Source organism: Fukomys damarensis, unplaced genomic scaffold (assembly GCF_012274545.1).
Source record: "Fukomys damarensis isolate Sample0158 unplaced genomic scaffold, DMR_v1.0_HiC HiC_scaffold_8, whole genome shotgun sequence".
In the NCBI taxonomy this organism is placed as follows: Eukaryota; Metazoa; Chordata; class Mammalia; order Rodentia; family Bathyergidae; genus Fukomys; species Fukomys damarensis.
The window spans coordinates 31,017,292-31,039,659 of record NW_022900920.1 but is presented as its reverse complement, the minus strand read 5'-3'; the positions used below and the strand labels follow the sequence as shown (position 1 = coordinate 31,039,659).

General features: G+C 49.7%; 1 protein-coding gene and 1 non-coding gene across 6 annotated transcripts in view; both read right to left on the bottom strand.

Annotated features, from left to right (window-relative positions):
- Window positions 1-7,065: 7,065 nt before the first annotated feature.
- LOC117285343 lies at window positions 7,066-7,174 on the bottom strand. The gene has a single exon (XR_004516345.1). It is a non-coding gene; the product is annotated as a U6 spliceosomal RNA (small nuclear RNA).
- A 7,768-nt stretch (window positions 7,175-14,942) lies between these two features.
- The window catches only part of Stn1 (STN1 subunit of CST complex), a 31,577-nt gene continuing 24,151 nt past the window's right edge, over window positions 14,943-22,368 (bottom strand). For 2 of the 5 annotated variants that reach the window (XM_010626464.3, XM_010626463.3), the window contains exons 8-9: window positions 21,310-21,382; window positions 14,944-16,671 (exon numbers count right to left, since the gene is read on the bottom strand). In XM_010626464.3, coding sequence (XP_010624766.1) covers window positions 16,514-16,671; window positions 21,310-21,382 — 231 coding nt within the window. In that variant the 3' untranslated portion in view covers window positions 14,944-16,513. Of the gene's footprint in view, window positions 16,672-20,257; window positions 21,167-21,309; window positions 21,383-22,368 lie in introns of those variants that run through there. The other 3 variants (XM_010626465.3, XM_010626461.3, XM_010626462.3) reach the window with 3 other exon arrangements.

Below are 22,368 nucleotides of genomic sequence, written 5' to 3'. Positions count from 1 at the left end.
TGCTATTCAAGTTTCTAGTGTTTTTTTTCTTTTTTCTTTTTTAGTCTGTAAAATGATGTGGCTAATCTAGTCCATATCAAAATTCCTTCTGGCTGTAATAATGCTAGTTATAAAAACCGGAGCAGCAATAGTATCAGCAATTGCTTATTAAACCTGCTGTGTGTGGTGCCCGCAGATGTGCTGAGTGAGCGCTACACTCATTTATCCCACGGATGGGGATTTAGTCACAAACAAGAACATCACTGCGCCAGTCGAGTTGACAATTAATTACACATGAGAAAACCGAGACATCTGGGCCCCTTCAAATCATCATCTTTAAGAATTTGTTTAAATAAGGCTGGAGGGGACAAGTTTTCTAAGTATGCGTTTCTTTCTCTACATTTAGGGTAAGGCATTTATGACGTGGCCCGCAAGCAGTGGTTTCCGAATCATCTCCTACCCCGTGGTTTTCCACACGTGAATAGTGTTACTCACGGGTTCCAGCAGGAAAAGATAACTTAAGTGGAGGCAGGTTCAGAATCTTAAAAGGATATTTTAAGGATTTATTTTTGTTTTTACTTTCATGGACATCAGACATTTCCTACCTTCCCGAGTTCTTGTTTTCTTTTTTTAGGCGGAGGTGGTGGGGGAGAGGAATCTGTGTTCTGAATAGTTAACTTCTTGGAGATCTATTGATCAGTTTGAGTATTCCTAAGACAAATCCTTCCAAGAAAACAGCCCTAGGCTGTGCATTTCTGACTTGGCCTTGCAGCTGGGGGGACTGCTGAGACCCACAGGTCCCTGGGCAGGGTCTGAACGATGGCCCAGCTCCCTGTGTTCACGCAGAGCGTCTTGTCTGCACCAGTGCCCCGTACTCCCGGGGTCAGGCAGGTGCTGCTTGTGTGTGTGCGTGCGTGTGTGTGCGTTGTTAAACCCTTAGTGTATGCTGTGCCAGGAACTGTGTGGAGCAAGTACGGCACTCATTTATTCTACAAAAAGGGACTTAGTCATAAAGAACATTAGTTCTTTGTGACACTCACAGTCTAGCTGACAATGAATTATGAAAGGGAAAATTAAGACATTTAGGCCCCTTCAGCCCACTATTCTTTAAATATTTGTTCAAGCATTATTTAATGAAGGCTGGGAGAAATAAATTTTCTGCTAAGTGTGCATTTCTTTCTGTATACCCTCTTGAGGATGCTGTGTATTCTGGCAAGAAATGGACCACTTGTGCCAGGGGAGTCTTGGAAAACCCCACTCTTCCAGGCAACACTTGGCCATCTGCCTGCATGGCCTAACACAAGAGGGGTGACTACTGCTGTAATGGTTTGTGTCAAGATGTCTCCCCAAAGCCTCATGCAGTCATAGGTGGGGCTTTTTCATTTCTTTTTCTTTTCCTGTTTTTTAGACAGGGTCTTGCTTTATAGTTCAGGTTGCCTTGAACTCACTATGTAGTCCAGGCTAGACTTGAAATCATAGCGATCCTCCTGCCCCAGTGCTGGGATTGCAGGCATGCGACGGGCTAAGTGGGGCTTTTTCAGAGGTGGCTGAACTTGGAATGTGTGATTGATTCAAGGTGCAATGCTAACATTAAAAGTGCTAGGATTAAGGGTGAGTAGTTACTAAATCAGCACACTGATTGGCTCGGCACTGCCTTAATCCTGGTAGCCTGGATACAATATAAGGACAGAAAGAGGCTTGTCTTGCCTGTTGCTTGCTTTGCTACCTTCTGCTTGCCATGTGCTTTCTTCTCTGTGATGCCTGTCTGCTCTGTGCTTCTTCTCTGCGATGCCACCCTGCCTTGGAGCCAGCTGGCTATGGATGGAAATCTCTACAAACTGTGAGCTCAATAAACCTTTCCTCCTGCAACTTTTGGTGTTGGTTATTTTGTGAGCAAAGTGACTAAGACAACTGCTCAGACTTTTAGAAACAAAACAGAAAAGCCTCACCAATGAAGAGCCAAGAAACCATGTAAACAATGAACGTCTGGTTATTAATTAACAATCTTCCTGAACATAAGAATGAACACTGTGTAAGCACAGGATTTGGGACTGTTTCGCTCACCACAGTACTCTACCTCCAGCGCTGAAAACAAGGTCAGTTTAGTTGTTGTCACTAAATGTGTGTTAAATGAGTCTCGTGAATAGGGCAGTAAGGAGGCAGGTGTGTTGATGTGCACCTGTAATCCTAGCATTCTGGGAGGTTGAACAGAAGAATCACAAGTTCAAGCTCAAAAAAGAAGAAAAGAGAACAAACAAAAAACAAAAGTTAAAAAAAAAAAGTGCCAGCCCAGCCTGGTCAGCTTAGCAACTTAGCAAGACCCTGCCTCACAAATGAAAAAAATTAACAGAGGACCGGGGACATAGCTCAGTGCCAAGGCCCTGGGTTCATTCTGAGTACTGAAAAAGAAAATACAGAATTAAGGAACTATTGAAAAAAACCTTTTCAACTGAAGTCTGAGAATTCTGCTTCCTTTTTTCACTGTCTTATAAGAAGAGACAATTACTGTTACATTCTGCGAGGCAAGGAGAGTTTCTCCTAATCTCTTCTAAAATCTCTGAAGCACCAAGGTACAGTTCACCAGGCACATAGGCAATGTGTGGAAACTCCAGCAACTGCTGTCACACGCCTAGTTTGCTGACTGCAGCAATGTTTTTCGCAGGTCACATGGCCAAGGCACCAAGCAGCTGTGATGGGAACTGCTCCAGGGACAAGAAGAAGCTCGTCCTAGTCAAAGGCAGGGCAGACACCTGGAGACTTCTTAGCAGGGAGGAAGAGCAGCAGTTGATCCTGTGGAAGGAAGATGGAGCAGGGGGCAGGCAGAGGGAGGAGCACGCGTGAAAACAGAGAGCTCAGTGTGCGCCAGTCCAGTGGTGCTGTGCTGCGAGCTGGGGAGGAGAAGCATCGGGAAGATTGGAGAGAGAGAGGTGAGAAAGGCCGTGATGAGAAATCTGGACTCTCCTGGGGCTCGCAGTAAGGCCTGGAAGAGGAGGAATGACCACGATCACCACATCTTGAAAAACTAAGCTTCCTAGACGGAAATTCTGACCCCTCCCTCACATTTCTGTAGATCAGGGTCCTGCAGAGGATGAATTCCAGGGCGATTCTCAGGTACCCAAATCCAAGGGTGCTCAAGTTCCCTACGTAAAATGGTACAGTTTTTGCATATAGACTACTCACTGAAATGATTTCTACGTTACTTATAATACCTACTACAGTATAAATGCTTTGAGCAGTCATTATACTATATTGTTAGGGCTCTGTGACAAGGAAAAAGTGTGTACATATTCAATACAGATATAATATTTTTTGTGACTATTTCCCACTGTGGTTGGTTGAACCTGCAGGCACAAAGCCCATGTGCTTACCACACTCCGGGAGGAGTAAAAGCCCAGACAGTGAGACCAGAGAAAGCCTGACGTCCGCGGGGCTGGACTTGGGTTTAGACATTAAATATGCAGAGACCGAGGTGAACGAGGCCATACATAATCTTTCTTTCGTACTCTTAGTTTCTAGAGAAGATAATGTTTTAGTCACTTTCCTTGTCACTGGAATCAAATACCCAACACTCCCACCTGGGAGGAGGAGAGATTTATTCTGGCTCATAGTTTGAGGTTTCAGTCCACGGTCAGCCAATTCTAAGGTGGGAATGGCATGGTGGAAGGGCCCAGAGGAGGACAGCTGGTCACATCATAGCAGCAAGGAAGCAGGTAGTGTGGGGAGGAGCCGGAGAGGAAAATAAACCCCTCCGGTCCCTGTTAAATTTGGTGAGGAATTCTTTTCTGCTCTTTCTACTGTAAAGTTTTAAATAATTTATTATAAAATTAATCAGTGGGGACAAGGAGTGTGCTTCAGTAAGCTTAAAAATTCAAAGTTAATGATCACAGGTGTCAATCTATTTTCTATATTTGTTAGCAACATCAAGTAACCTACTGACTCCTTGTAAACACTTAAGTCTATAAGCAACTTGTTCCATACTGGTCTGACAATCTTAGACTTTTCTAGAAGCTTGGAAGGACAGCAGTAAGATTTTTCTCTTTCGAAGTTATATTACTAAGCACTTAACAACCGTGCACATTCTTAAATGGACTCCATTTCCAGGGGAGGTCAGCGAAGGCCTCCTCTACTAGTTTTTCAACTTCAATGCTCAGCAAAAATTATCTTTCAGGTGTACTTGTAACCTTACACGATATTCAGCAGTGCCATTTAAAAGCTGTCTTAGAGTCTTAATGTGTCAGACATCTTGCAAAATTTCAAATCTGAATTACTTTTTAATATAGTTAATTTTGATTGTGTGTCCAACACTTTATCTTGGGCTGTTGACACAGTAAGATTACATTACTGCAATGTGACTTCAGCCTGCTCAGATTTGTAAAAAGATTCAGCTGGAGCATTCAATTTCCAATGAACTCATCTAAATAAAAAAGGTAGTTAGCCAATGATAAAGTTTAATACACACACACACACACACACACACAGTAATTTCTTGCAGTAATTCATCTTTTCACCTGAAACTGTCACACCAGTATTTCGTTTGGCCTGCAAAGCCAAAGTTGCTTCTGGTTCTCACGGTCCATAGTATGACAATAATTCATCCACAAAATACCTGAAAATCCCACACCATGAAGACGGCAGGCCGTCCTCCTTGTGCCAGGGCTGCGGGTGCCCCTGGAGCAGGTTCCGGTTACTGTAAGTCCCTACTGCCGCCTTTGCCTCGGGGCTGTTTTCATACGGTGTGAACGTTTACTGTCACTGCTGCAGGTTGGCAACGTTTCGTGGCGCTCAGCTTCTTCCTTCCTAAGGGCTTTTCTGAACTCACACCTGACAGAGGAGGGGTGAGGAGAGGCAGGCTCTGGGTCCCTGGTGTCTGGGTTTCCATCTCTGCTCAGCCATTATTCTTTGCACCTCTTTGGCACAGGATTCGTGAAATGGGGATGGCAACTCTTGCCATGTGGTGTCACTGACAGGTGAGCATGTGATAATTGTGTGAAATAGTCAATGTCATCATGTAAAAGAGGCACATGGGCAAATCCCCAGTGCACACCACCTCTGTTATTGTTATTTACTAAAAAGGCACCTCTGTGCTCTGGTCTTGTCGAATGGCAAAGATTGAGCATAACTTTAATCTTCAAACATCAAGTGAGTCAAGCAGAGTGGTGGCACAGGCCTGAGATCCCAGCACTCTGGAGGCTGAGGCAGGAGGATCGTAGCAAGTTGGAGGCCAGCCTGGACTACATAGAGAACTCATTTCAAAAACAAAACAGTGGTTCCGGTGCCTGCCTGGCAAACTCAAGGACCTGAGTTTGATTCCCAGTACCAACAAAAAAACAAAAATCAAAAAAAAAAAAAAAAAAAAAACAAAAACAAAAAAACAAGAGAACAAAAAAACACCAAGCAATTTGGATTCATTCATTCATCCCACAGCTGTTTAGCAGCAACTCTAGACTACAGCCCCGTCTCAAAGAGCGTGGATTTCTTGTGAGATCTCTGTACTTGCAAATCCCTCTGAGCCGGTTACCAGGCAGCACCCCCAGGCTTGCCTGGCAGCCGGCTCCTTTAGTTTCTTGCTGCCCTGAGACTAACAGGTCCTATTAATAATAGCATGAAGTCTCTGAGGCCTTTCTTAAGTAGCACACTCCAAAATCTTGTGCAGTGTGCCAGTCACGCCCAGCACTGAAAGTGCATTTTTGTTTCCAGGCTTCTTTGCATCTTTTTTTTTTTTTTTTTTAAACCTGATGCCTGGACAGGAATGGAAGCCTTGTTTTCTTGCTTCACTGTATTTAGTCTCAAAAACGGCATTGCAACTTGGCAGAGTCTAAACAACTAATTTGCAAAATTTACTACACCAAACCTTAAGGACTTGGGTGATTTTTATTGCCATAAAAGGTGATTCCTCCACATAATTAAGTGCCACTCTTCTCTCTTACCTTTTTTAGAAGTTTTGTTTTGTTTTGTTTTGTTTTTTTCACATTGCTTCACAAACAATTGCCAGCAAGATGATACTTTAGGCCTGGTCTCAGATAGGATATGTGGTATCTGGATCTTGGTCAAACTCATCATACCAAGCAACAATTTTCTTCTTTAATGCCCCATTTTCTTTTCTCTCTCTCTATTATTATTATTTTTTTTGTACTAGGAAACAAACTCAGGACCATGGGCTTATAGGAAGGCGGCGGCCACCTTGAGCTAAATCCCTGGCCCTTAAATGCCCCATTTCTAATAGCGAAAGTCATTTTTAGTTGGAGGGTGGATGTTTAAGTCCACCTGAAGAAAACATCACATAAATACACATTAGCTACTGAGCCCCTCATATCTAAGAGTAACATAACCAGTCCTGCAGGACTAGTGAACCATGGTTACCAGTGTGTTCCCATTGGAAGTGCAGCACACTGGGATGGGTATAACTGTTAAGAGTTTTTTCTAAACCACCAATCTGGTTTTATGTTTACATATAACACAGGCTTTAAGTTTCAAAAGTGGATTTATTTATAGAGAAATACAGCCTCCAGACAACTCCCTTGAATCTGCTTTCCACCCCATTGTTGCCCTGTCTCCGTTAATATGAAATTTCTGGAGTCTGTTTTATTTCACCCTAATATTTTTGAAATCGGCCTGCTTGTATGCATCACAGCACAGAGTCTTCATCCTGCTCATGGTTAGCTGATGGCTGGGGTGAGCCTGTTCTATGATGTCCCATTTTGTAACGCATCAACCAATTAGTCTTTAACCCGAAAAACAATTAAAAATTATTTTCCCAAAAATTTCTTTTCCCCTCATCACTGACTCACCACATGTTCCCAGTTATGGAAGAAACTCGGTATTTAATTTGAATGACAACACAACGCATAAAATCTCTGCTTCCTTTTCAGTCTTCCTAGAATGATCTTAATCCCCTATCCTTTAAATATTATTGTTCCCTAATTTTGTTATTTTAAAATTTGTCCTCCTTTTTTGCTTTTGTATAATCTCTGTTGAAAATCTCAACAGCTCATCCAGTTTCTTTAAATTACTATGACATACAGATGACCCCCAATGCCTATTCAATAAATACACCAGGACATTAGAGGACTCTGACTTCCATTTAAAAAACAAATGAAACACTTCATGAGTTTACCTGCCATCCTTGCGCAAGGCCACACTAATTAATCTTCTCTGTATCATCCCAGTTTTAGTGTATGAGCTGCTGAAGCAGCACATACTGTTTGAGTTTTAACATACTTAAACATGTTTAGTTTTGAGAAGATGATTTTTACAGGACAATTATGCAGCAGGATCTTGTGTATGCCGAGGGTTACAGACGTGTATCAGACACTGTACCCTACACTTTTCCCTCTGCCACCCAACATCTCTGGCCTCGGGAAAATCTCTCTCTCTCTCTCTCTCTCTCATGCTTTGGTCAGATCACATCCCACAGAATCACCTGTATAGACATTCTGGCACTTAAAAATAAATTTAAATACTTTAACTGACTCAATCAAATGTTTGTGACACCTGGAAGCATCATACAGTTCCGCAGGACACAGCTTGAATTTCTCCAGAATAAGCCATGTGATGGACGGCATGGTAGGAATTATCTTCCATCACGCAGAAGGGCATCGCTATGGAAACTGTCACCATAGCACTGGGCCCACAGCCAGGTGGTAAATGAGCTTGTGCAGAATGGGGAGGAGTGTAGGGTGCTGTCTTTCTGGTCCCTGTTCCAGGAAACCCCAAAGCTTTGCACCTTGATAGAAAAGGCCTGCACAGGCGGCCAGGTTACAAAGGCCTCCCTGCTAAGAGCAGTCCGGTTTCCCAGGTCCCAGCTCGTTTCCAGGAAGCTCTTAGCCCCTGAGTTCAGAGTGCCGTTAGCAGCTCAGTTCTGCAGTACGCAGCTGTGAGCCTCGCCTGCTCACACTCCCAGAGGGCAGAGGGATGTACAAGTAAGACCTGTACCTTGTGATACCAACTGCATAAAACGATACCTTCGTGACTGTTATCCGTGGGGCAGAGGGAGGGAGGAAACCGTCTGCCCTCACCTGTACATCTAACAGTTTTCTTTTAAAGAAAAAGGGACAGAGGGGGAAGGTTTTTTTTGTTTGTTTTTGGTACCAGGGATTGAACTCGGGTCCTTGCCTTTGCGAGGCAGGCGACAGAACCACTGAGCTAAATCCCCAGTCCGAGGGAGAAATGTTAATAGCTGGCCTGCCACAGTGGTGTCTAGGTATCTGCTGTGTTGTTTCCTACATTTGAGATGGCTCATGATTAAACGTTTTAATATCAGAAGAATGCCCGTGGAGCAGGCAGCCCACAGACAGCTACTGTACAGTGCACACATGGAAGATGGACTCCTACCCCTAACAGAATGGTGCAATTCGGAGGGGCTATCCAGCTCCCTGTGGGTGACTAACTAGGCCCTTGGAGGTCACCAACTGTCCTCTGCGGTCCCTCAGCATGGTGACGTCTGTGGGGAGGACGTTCACTGCCCTGATCCACCTCTCCCAGCCCCAGGAAACGCCTGCAGACCGTGCCACAGACATGTCGTGGTGCCCCCACCAGCGCTGGGTCCCACTCAAGTTCCTCATCTGCAAAATGAGAACCATAACAGTATCTACCTATTTGGGCTTCCGTGAAGATTTAAATCTGCGGGTGACTGGTGCACCGCAGCTCCATAATCATTAACTATGATTGAGTAATTAACCCTAAATTAATTCTATTCTGAGTATCTTTCTTACACCACGGATGAAGTCTGAGGCCACAAGACTGCCCAGTCAAGACCTGGCCACCAAGCCCCAAAGGGGAAAACGAGATGGCTGCACACCCTCATCCAGTCTGCATCCTGGTGCCCAGGTGGCCAAAGCGTGCATCCTGCCAAGCAGCCCTCCTCTTTCTGTCCCGTGTGAGCCCCCGCACTGCTAACACAAACCCAAGGGGAAAGAGACTGGCAGAGCACAGGCAGGTCCCCTTCTTCCCTGCCCTCCCCTGGCCTGTGTTGCTGGGCACCCTAGGGTGCTGCTCGAGCCTTCTGCTCAGTGATTCTCCCGGAGTGGCCCTGGGGGCGGCTTCACCTTTGCAGCCCAGAAAGGGCTTTAGCGATGACAAATAAAACTCTGAGGGATGAACAAAGAACCAAGAAACTTTACTCCCTACAGGACTAGGACCTCAACTTTTCACTCGGTGCTTTGTCTTTAAGAGTTCAGTCTCTAGGTCAGAAATCTTAGTTCTTCTGTTTTGTTTTGTATTTTTGGTACTGGGGATCGAACTTGGGACTTCGCACTTGTGTGGCAGGCAGTGGAACCACTGAGCTAAATCCCTGGCCCTTCAGTTCTTCTGTGCTGCGCTCTGGTGACCCGGTTCTCTCTGGCAAGTTCCTGAGGAATGGGGAGGAGCCAATCACCCCCGCGGCCACTTCCTACATCGCCTCTCCTTGCACTTAGGAGATGACCCGTGGGCATCCCTGCTGTCCTCGGACCTCCCTGAGGCCCTGGTCTAAGTGTCCAGTGCACCACAGAACCCGCAGTCCACCTGGTCTTCCCACGGTTCCTGTCCAGACTGGTGACCCACCTTGGTTCTGCTGCACTGAAGTCTGAGCTGTCTCAGGGCCTGTCCTGCCTACAGCAGCAGACCCCACCCCACTGGTTTACCTACCCCACTCTGCCAGTCTCTTTTCCAAAACACAACCCTGATGACAATACCTACTCTCAGCTTAAATAAAGCCCTTCCAGGCTGACCCTCCTGCTAATTCCAGGGCGCACACTCCTGGGGAGAGGCTGCTGCCATCTCCACTCTTCTGTGGGTTCTTTCTGTCACACACACACACACCTTTCAAATACATACATACACACAAATGGTAGCCAACTCTTACGTGTTGGTATAGAATTTTACAGCCCAAAGAAAACAGAAGCCTTCTGTGCTGTTTCGTCACACAGACATGTGCCTCACCACCAGCTTGCCCTGGCATCCCTCCTGTGACCGGCCCAATGCTCGGCACACCTTTGGCACTCAGTAAGCACCCTGGAAACACTTACTAAGCCATGGGAAGGGCAGCCCGAGGGCAGAAAGGCAGAATCGGCTCTCACCAGATCAAATGTCTGCAATGCACACCCTGCCCTGGCCACTTCTTGTGGTCCCTGGGCCTGCAGCAAAGGACGGGAAAAGCAGACCACCTGGCCCCTGGGAAAGGGTAGCAGACCATGCCAGTGCCAACAGGACAGTGCTGAGCCAGCTGTCATCTCCAGTTTTCACGTCTCGCTCCCCTCCAGGGCAAGGCAGGCCTGGGCACACCGAGGGCAGGCTCAGCTGGAGGCTGGCAGGGCGGTCCTGCCTGTCCCCAGGCGTTGCTCAGGGTTTGGAGATCGCCTGGGAGTGATGTTTGCTCCCTTGACAGGTCCTCTGCTCCTACACAGCCCAACCCAGCTGCTGGGCAGGTACAAGGGCGGCAGTTTGTTAGAAAAAGGGGGGCCCACCAAGGACATTTCTCCACCGTGCCCTGAAGCAGTTTTCCATCTTGTTTCTGCAGCAATGCAGGAAAAGCGGCTTTGGTCACCAGTACACTCCGGGGAAGGGTCCCGTGTGACCCCGCAGTGTGACCCCTCCTCTCCCACCCGAGAGCGAGCACCCCGGAACACGAGTGGGTGGAATGACCCTGTACAGTCTGCTTTGAATCGCTCTACCTGTGGTGCAGTACGCATCTTACTTTGCCACACAGGTGGACGAGACTTTTCATGTTTGTTTTGTTTTTTCCCCCAGGTGGCCTTGTGTGGGAGCCCACGTTTTGATCCCCTCATCTCCAATCCCTTCCCGGGCTCCAGGCTTGAGAAAACACCCACCAGGATGTCTGCACAAACACTCAAATTCGGCCTCCAAACCAAACCTCTCTGAGGCGAGGCTAGCTTCCCACTCTGAAAGAAGGAATCATATATAGGAAAAACAGGATGCAAGCGAACAGCCCAATATATTATCCTAGCACCGAGTTTATATGGAATTAACTAACTGCCCACAGATTCAAGTGTGGCACAAAAGCCGGTGCCCGGCAGGGTGGAAGCAGCACCTCTGCGGTATTGCTGGAGAGGGGAGGATGCTCTGGCCTTAGGGCCTCCGCTCAGGACCGACTCCTGGAGAGGCAATTTCTAGCTGAGAGGATCAAAACGAGCGTTGTTCCACGTCCCAGTGAACTGCACCGAGCTCAGTCAGCATGCGCATGGGGCAGCGGTTAGGGAAATCAGGCTGTGTGGAACCAAGCGAGGCTGCGTTACGACCGAGCCCATTTCCAAAGCGATCTTCTCACTCCATCAACAACAGCGTGGGTGAGGCTGTGGGTAACTGGCGGACTCACCCATCACTGCTGAGCGCGTTCACGGACCAGTCTTTGCAAGGGGTCATTTCGTTAATGGCTATTCCAAGGTTTAGATGTTTGTGCCTTTTCCCCTGGCAGGCCCATGGCTAGATATTTACAAGACAAACATACTCACAAATGCATGGCAAGAAAAGAAAAATGTACAAGGACGTTTCGTGCAGAGTTTTTGCAACAGCAACACTAGGAACCAATGAAATGTTTCTCAATAGGGCTGTGGTTACGTACACTTTCGGACAGCCACACAATGGAGCTGTTACCACCTGAAGGAATGGGATTAATCACGAACATAAAATGGAGAAAATCCTCTCGGATACTCATCAAATTAAAGGGCAAAGTGCATATAAAATGCTTTTTTTCTGCAAAAAATACATGAACTGTTAACACAGCTATTTTTCTAATAATGTACGTATGCTCTATAAAAATATACACTACCTGGCAAGCTGTAGATCATCTCCCCCTTCTTTGAGTTCCTTGGTTATATGTAAATCTTTATTTGTGTATGCACGTGCAAGGGAAGGATGCCTGTGAGACCCTATTTCCCAAAATGGCCAGAACTCTATTCCTGGTCTGGACGTCCTCCCGGGATCTCGCTCCTCCCCATCAGAAGGTGGGCTTATCCCTCTCCTCTTGAACCCGGTGGGACTGTGACAGCGATAAGGGTGCCCAGGAGGTGACACTGTGGCTCCTGGGGCTCCGCACAACACAGCTACACAGCCCCCGTGAGAGCCACGCTGTTGGGCACCATCCTGAAGCCCACCACGCCCGGCCCAACCAGCCCACGGTTCTGTGGTTCTGAGAATGTTCAGGGTCTTGTGAACAACCCCACTGAGTATTCCAGAACATTTCCATCACCCAAAAGAAGCCCTCTAGTGCCCAGTCGTCGCCTTCTGTATGCCTGGAAACCGCACCTCTACTTTTCTGAGGATTTGCCTATTTCCTGGACGTGTCATATCAATGCAGTTGTACAGTATGTGGCTTCCGGAACTTACTACAGTGTTTTTAAAAGTTCTCTGTGCATAAAATGAACACAGCTCGCACCTGGCTCACGCTGGCAGAACTTCACTTCTCCCATGGCTCGGTAACAGTTCATTCTGTGACTATCCCACTTTTGTGTATTCGTCATTGGATGGGTATTTGAGTTGTTTCCACATTTGGCTTATTAGGAATAAGGCGGCTATGAACAATGAATGTTCATGGACAAGTTTTATGTAGTCATGCTTGGTTCAATACTTGGGTTCAAGTATTTTTAATTACCCAAATACAGTGGATGCTTGGCTTACAAACAATCCACTCACGAGGGCTGGCTGTACGTATCGAGTACTTTAGTACTTAGTACTTTATTAAGTACTACAGCATTTCCAACCCAGGTCTTTCATTCACATAACCTCTCTCTCATTAAATCACTCTGAGTTAGAGACACACCAAGCGCTATTAAATGCCCTTCAAAGTTCCTTTTTTTATATTCTAACACAAAACCTATGGACACGAGGAAGGACTTGAGCACCACAGAGGTAAGAACTCCGCTGCGTGGCTCTGGTCCCAGAACCTGCCCCCTGTGGGACTGTCCTGTCCTCACTGTCACCTGCTGCTGGCCTGACCAGCGGGCTGCTTGCCATGGGAATGTGCTGTTTGCCTTGTGCAAGCTTAGCAAGGAAACGGGGAGATGTTTCTTGCTGCATAAGTCACCTGTGGAAGAGAAACCTTGGTTTCCATCCTTGCACTAACTCTTGGGTCCCTCATCACTGAGTGGACTTCTTCCTCCTTGGCCTTCTGCTGGCCAGGGACCTGCCACCCCAGTGGAGAGGAGGCGACCAAGAAGGGCTCAAGGGACAAGGAGAACTGCATACTTTGACTGCAGACACCTTGGCCAGGCAGCAGAGTTCCTTGCCTCCCAGGCGACACAAGCTACCCTAACAGGGACCCTCAGTCCAGTCTCCCAGGCACTTCCCCGTCTTCTTAGAGCCCCACACACTATGGAAGGGGCAGCCTGCCCCGATCCCGGGTCGCACGTCAACTGTTTGACCCGTGGAATTATTCATACAGCATTTCCAGGATACATCTGAGGATGCAGCGGTAATGTGTGTCTATCCAGAGGCCAACCCGGAGGCAAAGACTTCCCAAGACCAAGAAATTAATTTGGGAGGCGCAACAAACAGGACGGGGAGGAGAAAAGAGGAGGTGAGGCTGATGCATATTCAGTGGGCTGCTTCTGCAGATGGAGGCTGCTCGATCCCACAGGAAACCTGGAAAGCAGCACAACACATGGCTTGGACAGTGCAAAGCATCGCCCCTGAGCGGTGGGGCCGGAGCACTACACTCGAGGACAGTCCGGGAGCTGTTAATGCCAAGCCCTTCTGGAAACCAGGGAAACCACCGGAGAGGTGGACAGTGGGGGCTGACGGCAGCTAGAGTGGGGCTAGGCTGGGTGCTGGGGCCACGGAAGGCACCAAAACAGCATCTGCCCCGTGGAGCCTTCTACCGAGGAGACATCCGGAGTGCGCTAGGCAGTGGCAAATTTTGTGGGCACAAGTAAGGCCGGGGAGGAGGGAGAAGAGGTTAGTTCTAGTCAGCAAAGAGAGCTGCAGGTGACCCCCGAGTGAAGACCTGAAGGGTGGTGGCCCACCTAGGCCAAGAATATTCCAGGCAGAGGAAACAGCAGCGCAAAGGCCCTGAGGCAGGTGTGTGTACGCAGAGTGTGAGGGGTCAGCAGAGAGGCCATGCAGAGGAGGGCCTTGCTGGCCCCTGGGGTGCTGCAGACTCTTAGCTGGAGCAAGGACAAAAGCCATGGAGTGGGCCATGCAGCTGCCACGCAGAGACTGCAGCACCGTGGGGCACAGGAAGAAGCAGGAACAGCAGGGGACTGCGACACCCAGGGAGGTGGAGGCAGAGGAGTGAGAAGCAGCGGGGAAGGCAGAGGAGTGAGAAGCAGCGGGGTTCTGGCAATGTTCTGAAAGTGGAAGCAAGACCCGTGCAGGGCGTAAGAGAAAGGAAGGAGTCAACAGGTTCGGCCTGGGCAGCTGGGGAATGGAGCCGCCTCTTCCTGGATCAGGAAACTCCTGAGGGACCAAGCTGGCGGGTGGCAGTGGCAGGGAGCCCGGCATCTGGATGGGCAAGTGGAAGGGCCAGGAGATGGACGCAGGTCTGAGCACCGGGGGACAGGCCTGCCATGGACACAGAGCGGGAGCCTGGCAGCAGTTTGAGGCCCCAGGTGAGGTCTGGGCCGCCGTGCTCCGACGCTTCAGGGAGACGCATAGCGAAGGGGCCTGCAAAGATGCGGCTCTGAAAGCCAGACGTGCAGAGCGCTTCTGGACGGCAGTGGTCAGCTCTGGGTTAAAATTAGGGCTCTTCTCCTTCTGTGGATGCAAAATAGCATCACCAACCCTGCCCAACACTTTGTTCCTAAAGTTAAATTTCATGGATTCCTAGACGTTTTATGATTGAGGTAAAAAGCTGGACTATAAATGACAACGGCCATTGGTACTGAACACACTCTGATCAGGTGTCCACTATTCTAGGTGAGTGGTTAAGAAGAATATTCCAGTTAAAGCATGGATTTTAAGTTCAGCGTTTTAAGTCACTGTTCCCCACATCACGATTCCCTAAACTGCGGGACTGGGGCCCTCGCAGGGAGACGGACTCGCTGGCAATTAGTTTGGTTACATAGTTTTAAATGCTCTATGACTCAGAATTACATGGCGTGCAGTACCCAGATTAAGGCTCTGATGCATTCAGATTTACATTAAGAATAAGAATTGTCATTCACATCCATTGTACACCGCCCCTCTCGAGCCAGGGCGCCACATTTAGGCACAAACACACAGAAACACATTACTCAGGGGTGCGTATGCACACAGCATTTAAGGCAATAGCTCTCCGCCTCCCTTTTCTTCCCTTCCATCTCCTGGGAGAAGGGCTCGTGGCAATAGTGCCATCCTGTTAGTGACTGTGTAGTATTTCGTTATGTACTTGGACTATCATTAACGTCCCTCACACACTGTCCCCGACTGCAGAATTCTGCACTGCACGGCAGTGAGCATCTTGTGCTTTCACTTTCACAGCCGTGATGTGAGACCCTGGGATGAGGCTGCTCTGTGGCAGGATCTGCCCTTTCTCCTTCTGATTCCAGACTCCCTCCTAGAAGTCCTGTAGTCAACGATGGATTCAATCTCAGTCAGCCGGTGGTCCTGAGGGAAGCCTGCTGGGATGTTCCTCCAGGCCCCAGGCTGAGCCAGGCATGGTGGCACACTCCTGTAACCCCAGCTACCCTGTCTCAAAAAGTGGGGAGGACCGCGGTAAAACTCTGTGCAAAACACAGCTGGCTCTGATCCTAGTCCTCTCCCCAAAACCCTCTGAGCTTACGTAAGGAAGGCAGTCAGCCCTAGAAGCCGTGGGTAAGTCAGAAAGACTCAGGGGTCAGGTGGTCTGCCACACCCGCACTCGGCCTGCACGTCCAGGAGGCTGACCTCAGAGTAAAAGCCCAAGTCCACACGTGGCGGAAAGCTCCGGGCCTGCAGGGCTCAGCTGAGCCGGAGACTCTATCGCCCTGAGCCAGAGCAGCAGACGAAGGCAGACGCGCGTCTGCGAAATGACTGTAATTAACTCCAAATCTTTCTGCACACTTTATTTTTGCTGGCTGAATTTGTCATTTTTCTGTTAGAACAAGCTTGCTATGTGCCTCAGGTAGTTTTTCTCTACCTTGTCATTCAGAGCAAAAGCCTGATGCCCGCACCTGTCCGGGCACCTCCTGCGCACTCAGCAGCAGCCTTGAGAATAACATTCATTGCCGGCCAGGGAACTGCTGGCAGGCACGGTGTCGGGTAATGCACCGAGGGCCTTCAGACCCTGGGGAGGTGCCGAGCCCCCACGGGTCTTAGGGTGTTTAGAACTGTGTGACCGGGACGTAGGCTCTGCGGTTCCTGAGATGTCCCTTTACCATGTCAGTGACCACACACGGATGAAGCCACCAGCACTTCCTCCTGTTCTGCTCCTGGAGATGCCCAGTCCAGCCAGGAGGTCAGTGAGGAGCTTCCTTGGGTGTCACCACTAAGATCAGAGTCACTGCCGTCTCACTGCCGAGGGACCGTCGCTGGTGGTTTATGATGAGGCAGCTGCTTCAGACGTGCAAGCTCAGGCTCGAGGTTCGCAGCAGGCCCGGGGCTAAGTGCATCCTCTTCTTGTCCTGGCCGCTCCACGGGCCTCTGCTCAGAAGGCCATGTAGTAGCGCTCTGCCGTGCCCACGATGTCACTCCGGTCCTCCAGGAGCTCCAGCACCTGCTGCAGCACAGCCTCACTCAGGCCTGGGTGGACGCTCAGGTGTGCACAGGCCAAGATGTGCCGGAAGTGACAGCCCTTCTCCATGTCTGTGGGAAAGGCAGGTGGCTAAGCTCGGACATGCCTGCCAGCCCCGCCTCCGCCCTCCCTCTGCAAACCCCCAGAACTGGCATCTGCATTTGGGCAAGCTCCTCAGATGGTTCTGATGGGCACTGATATCAGAAATGCACTGCTCTAGATGATCTCTAACGCAAGTGTAAAACTCACGTCCTCAGGCCCCTCACGTCCCCACAGCGCCACAGACCCTCTGCTCTGAGCCTCTGACCTCCAACCTCCAAGAGTTCCCAAGCCGTAACTCCACACCCATCACCCAGTGGCATAGTCACAGGCATGTGTGCAGGTTCCCAGGCAGGAGCCCCTCGGTCACAGAGGAGCACATCCCTCCCAGAAGTCTGGTGTGATGCGGAGAAGCATTTCTTTCTACCTTTGGCCTGCTCCTGCCTCCTCGCTTGGCTTACAGTGAGTTGTCTGACAGCTGTGTTTGGTGACCTCTTACTCTACCCCAAGCTAAGACCACTTGGCAGGCAGTGACGAAGCTGAGGGTTGGTAACTGCTTTCCTTGTTGAAACCAATGAGTTAGAGCAGTGGTTTTCATGCTAAGGGCCATGACCACTGGGGCATTGTGAAGTCAGTTTTTGTGGGCTGTGATTACCATTTCTGTTTGTTTGAGTCAGGTTCTTGCTATGTTCAGGCGGCCTTGAACTCATGATCCTCCCAAAGTGCTGGATTACAGGCATGTGCCGACATGGCCAGCCAACGTTCTTTTCTTACTAAGCAGATTAAGATAGAGCAGAATAAAAAGCTGCAGAATGTACTGCATGACAATTAGGATGAGAAATCTTTTTAACCTCATTTCATATGTATCTTATGCATCAGAATAACGTGAGTTTTGGATCAGGACTAAAATATATTGCTTATTGAGTCAAAAGTGAACCTCGTTTCCAAAAGCAACCTGTCACTGGATTTCACATTTCAGCGCTCCATGGCCAGGCTAGGCATACAGCACCCCACACGCATAAGCTGCCCCACGGTCTGTGGTTGCCAGGGCCAGGATGGTACTCAGAGAGACGCTGTGCTGCTGGGATCACTGCATGACTCTCAGTGTGCCATGTGGCTCTCAGCAAATCACAGCACCCCAAGCCAGGTCTCCTCACCTACGGCTGGGGGCGAGAACCTCTGTGAGGTTCAGGCGCTGGTCCTGGACTGACAAAGAGGTGCTGAATTGTGACCTCTAGTGGCCTGGCCTGCTCATTACTCTGACTGACTGCTCTCCCACCTTTCCAAGCAGTTCCTTCAACCCGAGTCACCGTCTAGACGTGGACATCTGCAGGTGTGGCGCTGCATGGTAATGGGGTGGCCACTGCAGACCCAGGTGCACTCCTGCTCCACTAGGGGCAAATTGGCGTCTAGGACAAAAGCCACCACCTCACAGGGCAGTTGTGTGGATGAAAGGAGACTGGGGCTGCTGCTTCTGAGTGGGGAACTGCGGTGACCGTATCACGTCCACGATGACCACACAATATCCCACCCCCACCCAGAGACCGGCTTAGCCGGGCCTGGTGGTGCCCACCGGCAACCAGCACCTGGGAAGCTGAGGCAGGAGACTGCCAGCTTGAGCCCAGCCCGCACAACTGAGTGTGATCCTCTCTCCAAACAAACAGGGCTGGGGAGAAGGAAACAAGAAGCTCCAGCGCGTCCCAAGAAGCACTGATGGCGGGCGCTGCTGGCACGGCGGGGACAGAGTTCTCCCAAACCCGGCAGTGCCGCTCAGCTCCAGCCTGAGTCTCTGAGACACGGCTGCCTGGGCGAAGGCGGGCTCCAGGTGGCATGGCTGCGCCTGGGGGTGACCTGGTGAGGCAGTGCAGAAGCCACGTTCCAGTCCCCAGGAACCAAGACCCAGACTCTGTTTCCTATGAGCAGTAACTAGACAAGAGGACGAGGAGTAAAAGCAGCAAGCAGCTCCCTGGCCATGAGCAGCCTCACCGTCTCCCCTCAGGTCAACCCACCAGCTGCAGGTGGCCTGTCTCACAAGGAACTGCCCACAGCAGTGATACCCGAGCCTTGGGTTTTCCAAGTACTTTTGCAGGAAACCTTGTTTGGATCCTACATCCACCAGAAACCCAAACTCATATTAAAATAAATCTCAAGCCAGATGTGGTGATGCATCTCAGAATTCTGGGAGGCTGAGGCAGAAGGATCCCAAGTTTGAGCTCAGCCTGGGGAAGTTAGTGAGACTCTATCTCAAAATAAAAACATTTTGAACAGGCTGGGAAGCCTGGCTGTGGTGGTGCGCGCCTGTAATCCCAGCACTCAGGAGGCTGATGCAGAAGGATCATTATGAGTTCAAGGCCAGCCTGAACTACACAGTGAGACCCTGTTTAAAAAAGGGGGTAGTGCTGGGGATAGAGCTCAGTGTGAAGGCCTTGGATTCAATCCATAGATCTAGTATTGGAAAAAGAAAGAAATTGCAGCTACAATCTACTTACGACAAAAAGGTAGGAACAAATTACTCAACAGGAGTGTCAGAGAGCATCTCGGAGGAACAGAATGGACCTAGTATCTAGCTGACTAGTAGTAAACTCGGTTAAAAGGAAAGGTTATAAAGTAATATCTCGTGAGATGCTTCCCGCTAGATCTGCTTAGGTGTGAAAGTGAGGACGTCCCTCTGCTAGAAAACACGAGCTGCAGCCTTTTAGTGCCATCTATTGTACTAGTCTTATTTTTTCTGGAGGTTGGAACATTTTCAGAATAAAAAGTTGGGGATAAAAAGCCATCTTCAATGTAAAATTCATTCTTTCTGAATAACTTGTGATTTGTTGTATTCATACTTAAAACTGAAATCCATATATTTAAAAAAAGTTTTAGCTTAAAAATAGTTAACTCTTCCCTCTATATCACAAGCGCAAGGCTCTGAGTTCGATTGCTGGTAGAACAGCGCTGACTCCCTATGGTGATGCGAAGACGCCCGCGCCTTCCAGACCAGGGGGATGCAGCAGCTGAGCGTGGACCTGAGCTTCCCCGGCATTCTCAGGAAACGAGCTCACCCCTGCCCTTTGGTGGCCTGAGTCACGTGTGCTTCGCAAACACAGTCAGATGTTGGGTGTTAGCCGTTGGGTGGGCACCAGTAAGAGCTGAAGCAGATTCCCCCAAGGCGAGATGGGGCCGGTGCGCCAGCCTGGGCTGCAAGCCCAGCTCTTCGCGACGCCACGCGGTGCCCTGCCTTGGACAGGACCCTTCGGTCCTTGCAGGCCCCGAGTCGGGCTCACTGTGCCCATGGAAGCCTGGGCTCCAGTGACCAGCACTGGGTTGGCACGAGAGGCCGAAGCTCTTGGGACACAGGCAGACGCACCACCCAGCCCTGGCTCTCACACTGCTGCTGCCCACAACCGACGGGGCCGCTGTGGGAGACTGGTGCTGTGTGGGACCCAGGTGCTGGATGTGGGATTTCACCTGTGTCCTTTCAAGAGCATCTGCTTCACGAGTGGGTGGCGGGCACTTACATCTCTGCAGGCTCGGAGGATGGGCAACAGCTGTGCTTTGCAGAGGGAATGTGCTGAGAAGGGCTCTGACTTGTCAGCTTGACACTGCTTGATTTTTAATAATGAGCCTGTATTGTTATTCAGGATAATTTTTTAATGCATTATGAAGAGTGCCCAAGACGGTGACTAAGAGCCCCTGGGAACAAGCGGCAGGGCTTGTCCACCTCAACGCACTCAGGGCCGAGGAAACAAAGGGCCAATTCCTTCCACTTGCCTCACCGAACCGAGTGAAGTGAACAACAGTTGTCCGGTGGCATTAAAATCGCATACTGGTTTGGGACCCGCTGACCTGCCGCGGTGGGTTCTGACCTCACTGCGTCCTGCACACCGGGCAGAGGGCTGGGCCATCCACCTACTGACAGCCTACACTGAGTCCAGGCCCCAGGGATGCTGGAGCTGAAAAGGCTGGAGGTGGATTTGCGGGGATGAAGACAGCAGGGCTAGGCATGGGGTCGGTAACAACCCTTTACAGCGCTAGCGCCACATCTTCGTCTAAATCAATATTCGTTATTAGCATTGCTTGCAAAAGGTAGATTTTGCAGTCACCTTCAAAAGTGCCCAGTTTACACAGGGGTTAAAAGCAGGACTAAAGCTACCTTCTCTTTCAAACCAATGCGAAAATGGTTCACGCTTGCTGTGAGATCAGCAGTTTGCGTGTGTAGCCACTAGGGGCTGACCTAACGCCACTAAAACCAAGTACTTTCTAAGCCATTTCTTTTGCAAATTCTCAGCTTCCCAGATGACTGCACTGTACGTCATTCACAGTCCGTAATGCCTATAACCATCCCTTTCAACACCGGAAGGCCTTGATGTTCGTGGAGAAGGAAGATGAGGTCTATGTTCAAAGCCCGGGGGCAAGCGTCGACAGGCCGTAGTCCAACTCGGGACACAGACCCAGGGGAACGTCACCACACTTTGGCGGGGGTAGGGGCTGAGCGAAGTCTAGCAGCCACCTGAGGGGCTCGGCCGCTGGCCCCAGCCCAGCCTGAGGGAACGAGAAGCATGGGCTCAATCTTACAAGGCCCAAACCACTATGCCGGCCTCACACGCACCCTCGAGGGATGGAAAGGGCTCGGGGAGGAGGTGCCCCCAAGTCACTCGGGCCCCTCCACGCACCGCCCCACTTACGCTTCGGCTTCTGGCAGTCTTCCTGAATGATCCGGTGGATCCTTCGATGCAGGTCCTGGTCTTCTCTGGTTACCTACATAGGGAAGAGTTCCGAGAGAAGGCTCTTAGGGGACACAGTGGGTACATTGTCCAGACTGCCGTATCAGCACGAGGAAGGTCTCTAGGGCTTCCTCACAGTAACCTGCTCTATTCTGACAGCATGTCCGCATCCCAACTGCTCTGTCCCCAGCAAGGAGCAGCCGGAGTCAGCCAGGGACCTCGGCCTCAGGACTGTTCCTGGGGCCATGCAGGCGAGAGAAGCCAGAGCTCTATATGCAGCGGGGCAGCTTTCTCCTCACACCCAACAGGCTCCAGTGTCTCTCAGCTGCTGTCACAGCTCTGGGGCCCCAGTGGCCCAAGCCTCCACCCTCTTCCTCTGGGCCTGGCGCCTAGCCCAGGTTTCCTTGGCTTTCACCCTCTTCTAAGCACAAAGAAAAAGAAAAGAAAAAAACCTGCAAAAAGGCTAGCAAGAGAATAAATTCAGCCCACCCACTGAAACACTTTCTGCCCTCAAAGGCAGATACAACCAACCATGTTTCTTTTTCAACCGGCTCAGGTGAGAGGGAAGCAGTGACCATGTGGATTTTACTTTCATGTTCAACAGTAAATGTATAAGCAAAGAAAACAGAAAAGAAAAAAGGAGAGGGAAGAAGTGAGAGAGGAAGAAACTATACACGCAAACACACAGTTGGTAGTTTCCACTTCAGAGACAGCCATGGACTTTTGATCCCCGGTACCAAAAACAGACAGTCATGAATGCCTGGGACCTGACTTACAGGATGGGGATGCAGTAACACCCGCCTTGTCTCAGCTCACAGCTTACTGGGAAAGCTGATGAGGGAATGTGTGTAAAGCTGGGCCTGTAAAAGGCTGAGGCAGGAACAGATCTCAAGTTCAAGCCCAGCAACTTATCTCAAAAATTAAAAAGATTTTAAAGAGTTGGGGATATAGCTCGGTGTGAAGGACCTGGGTTCAATTCCCACAACTAAAAAACAGGCCCTGTGTGGCAGCTGCTTAGAG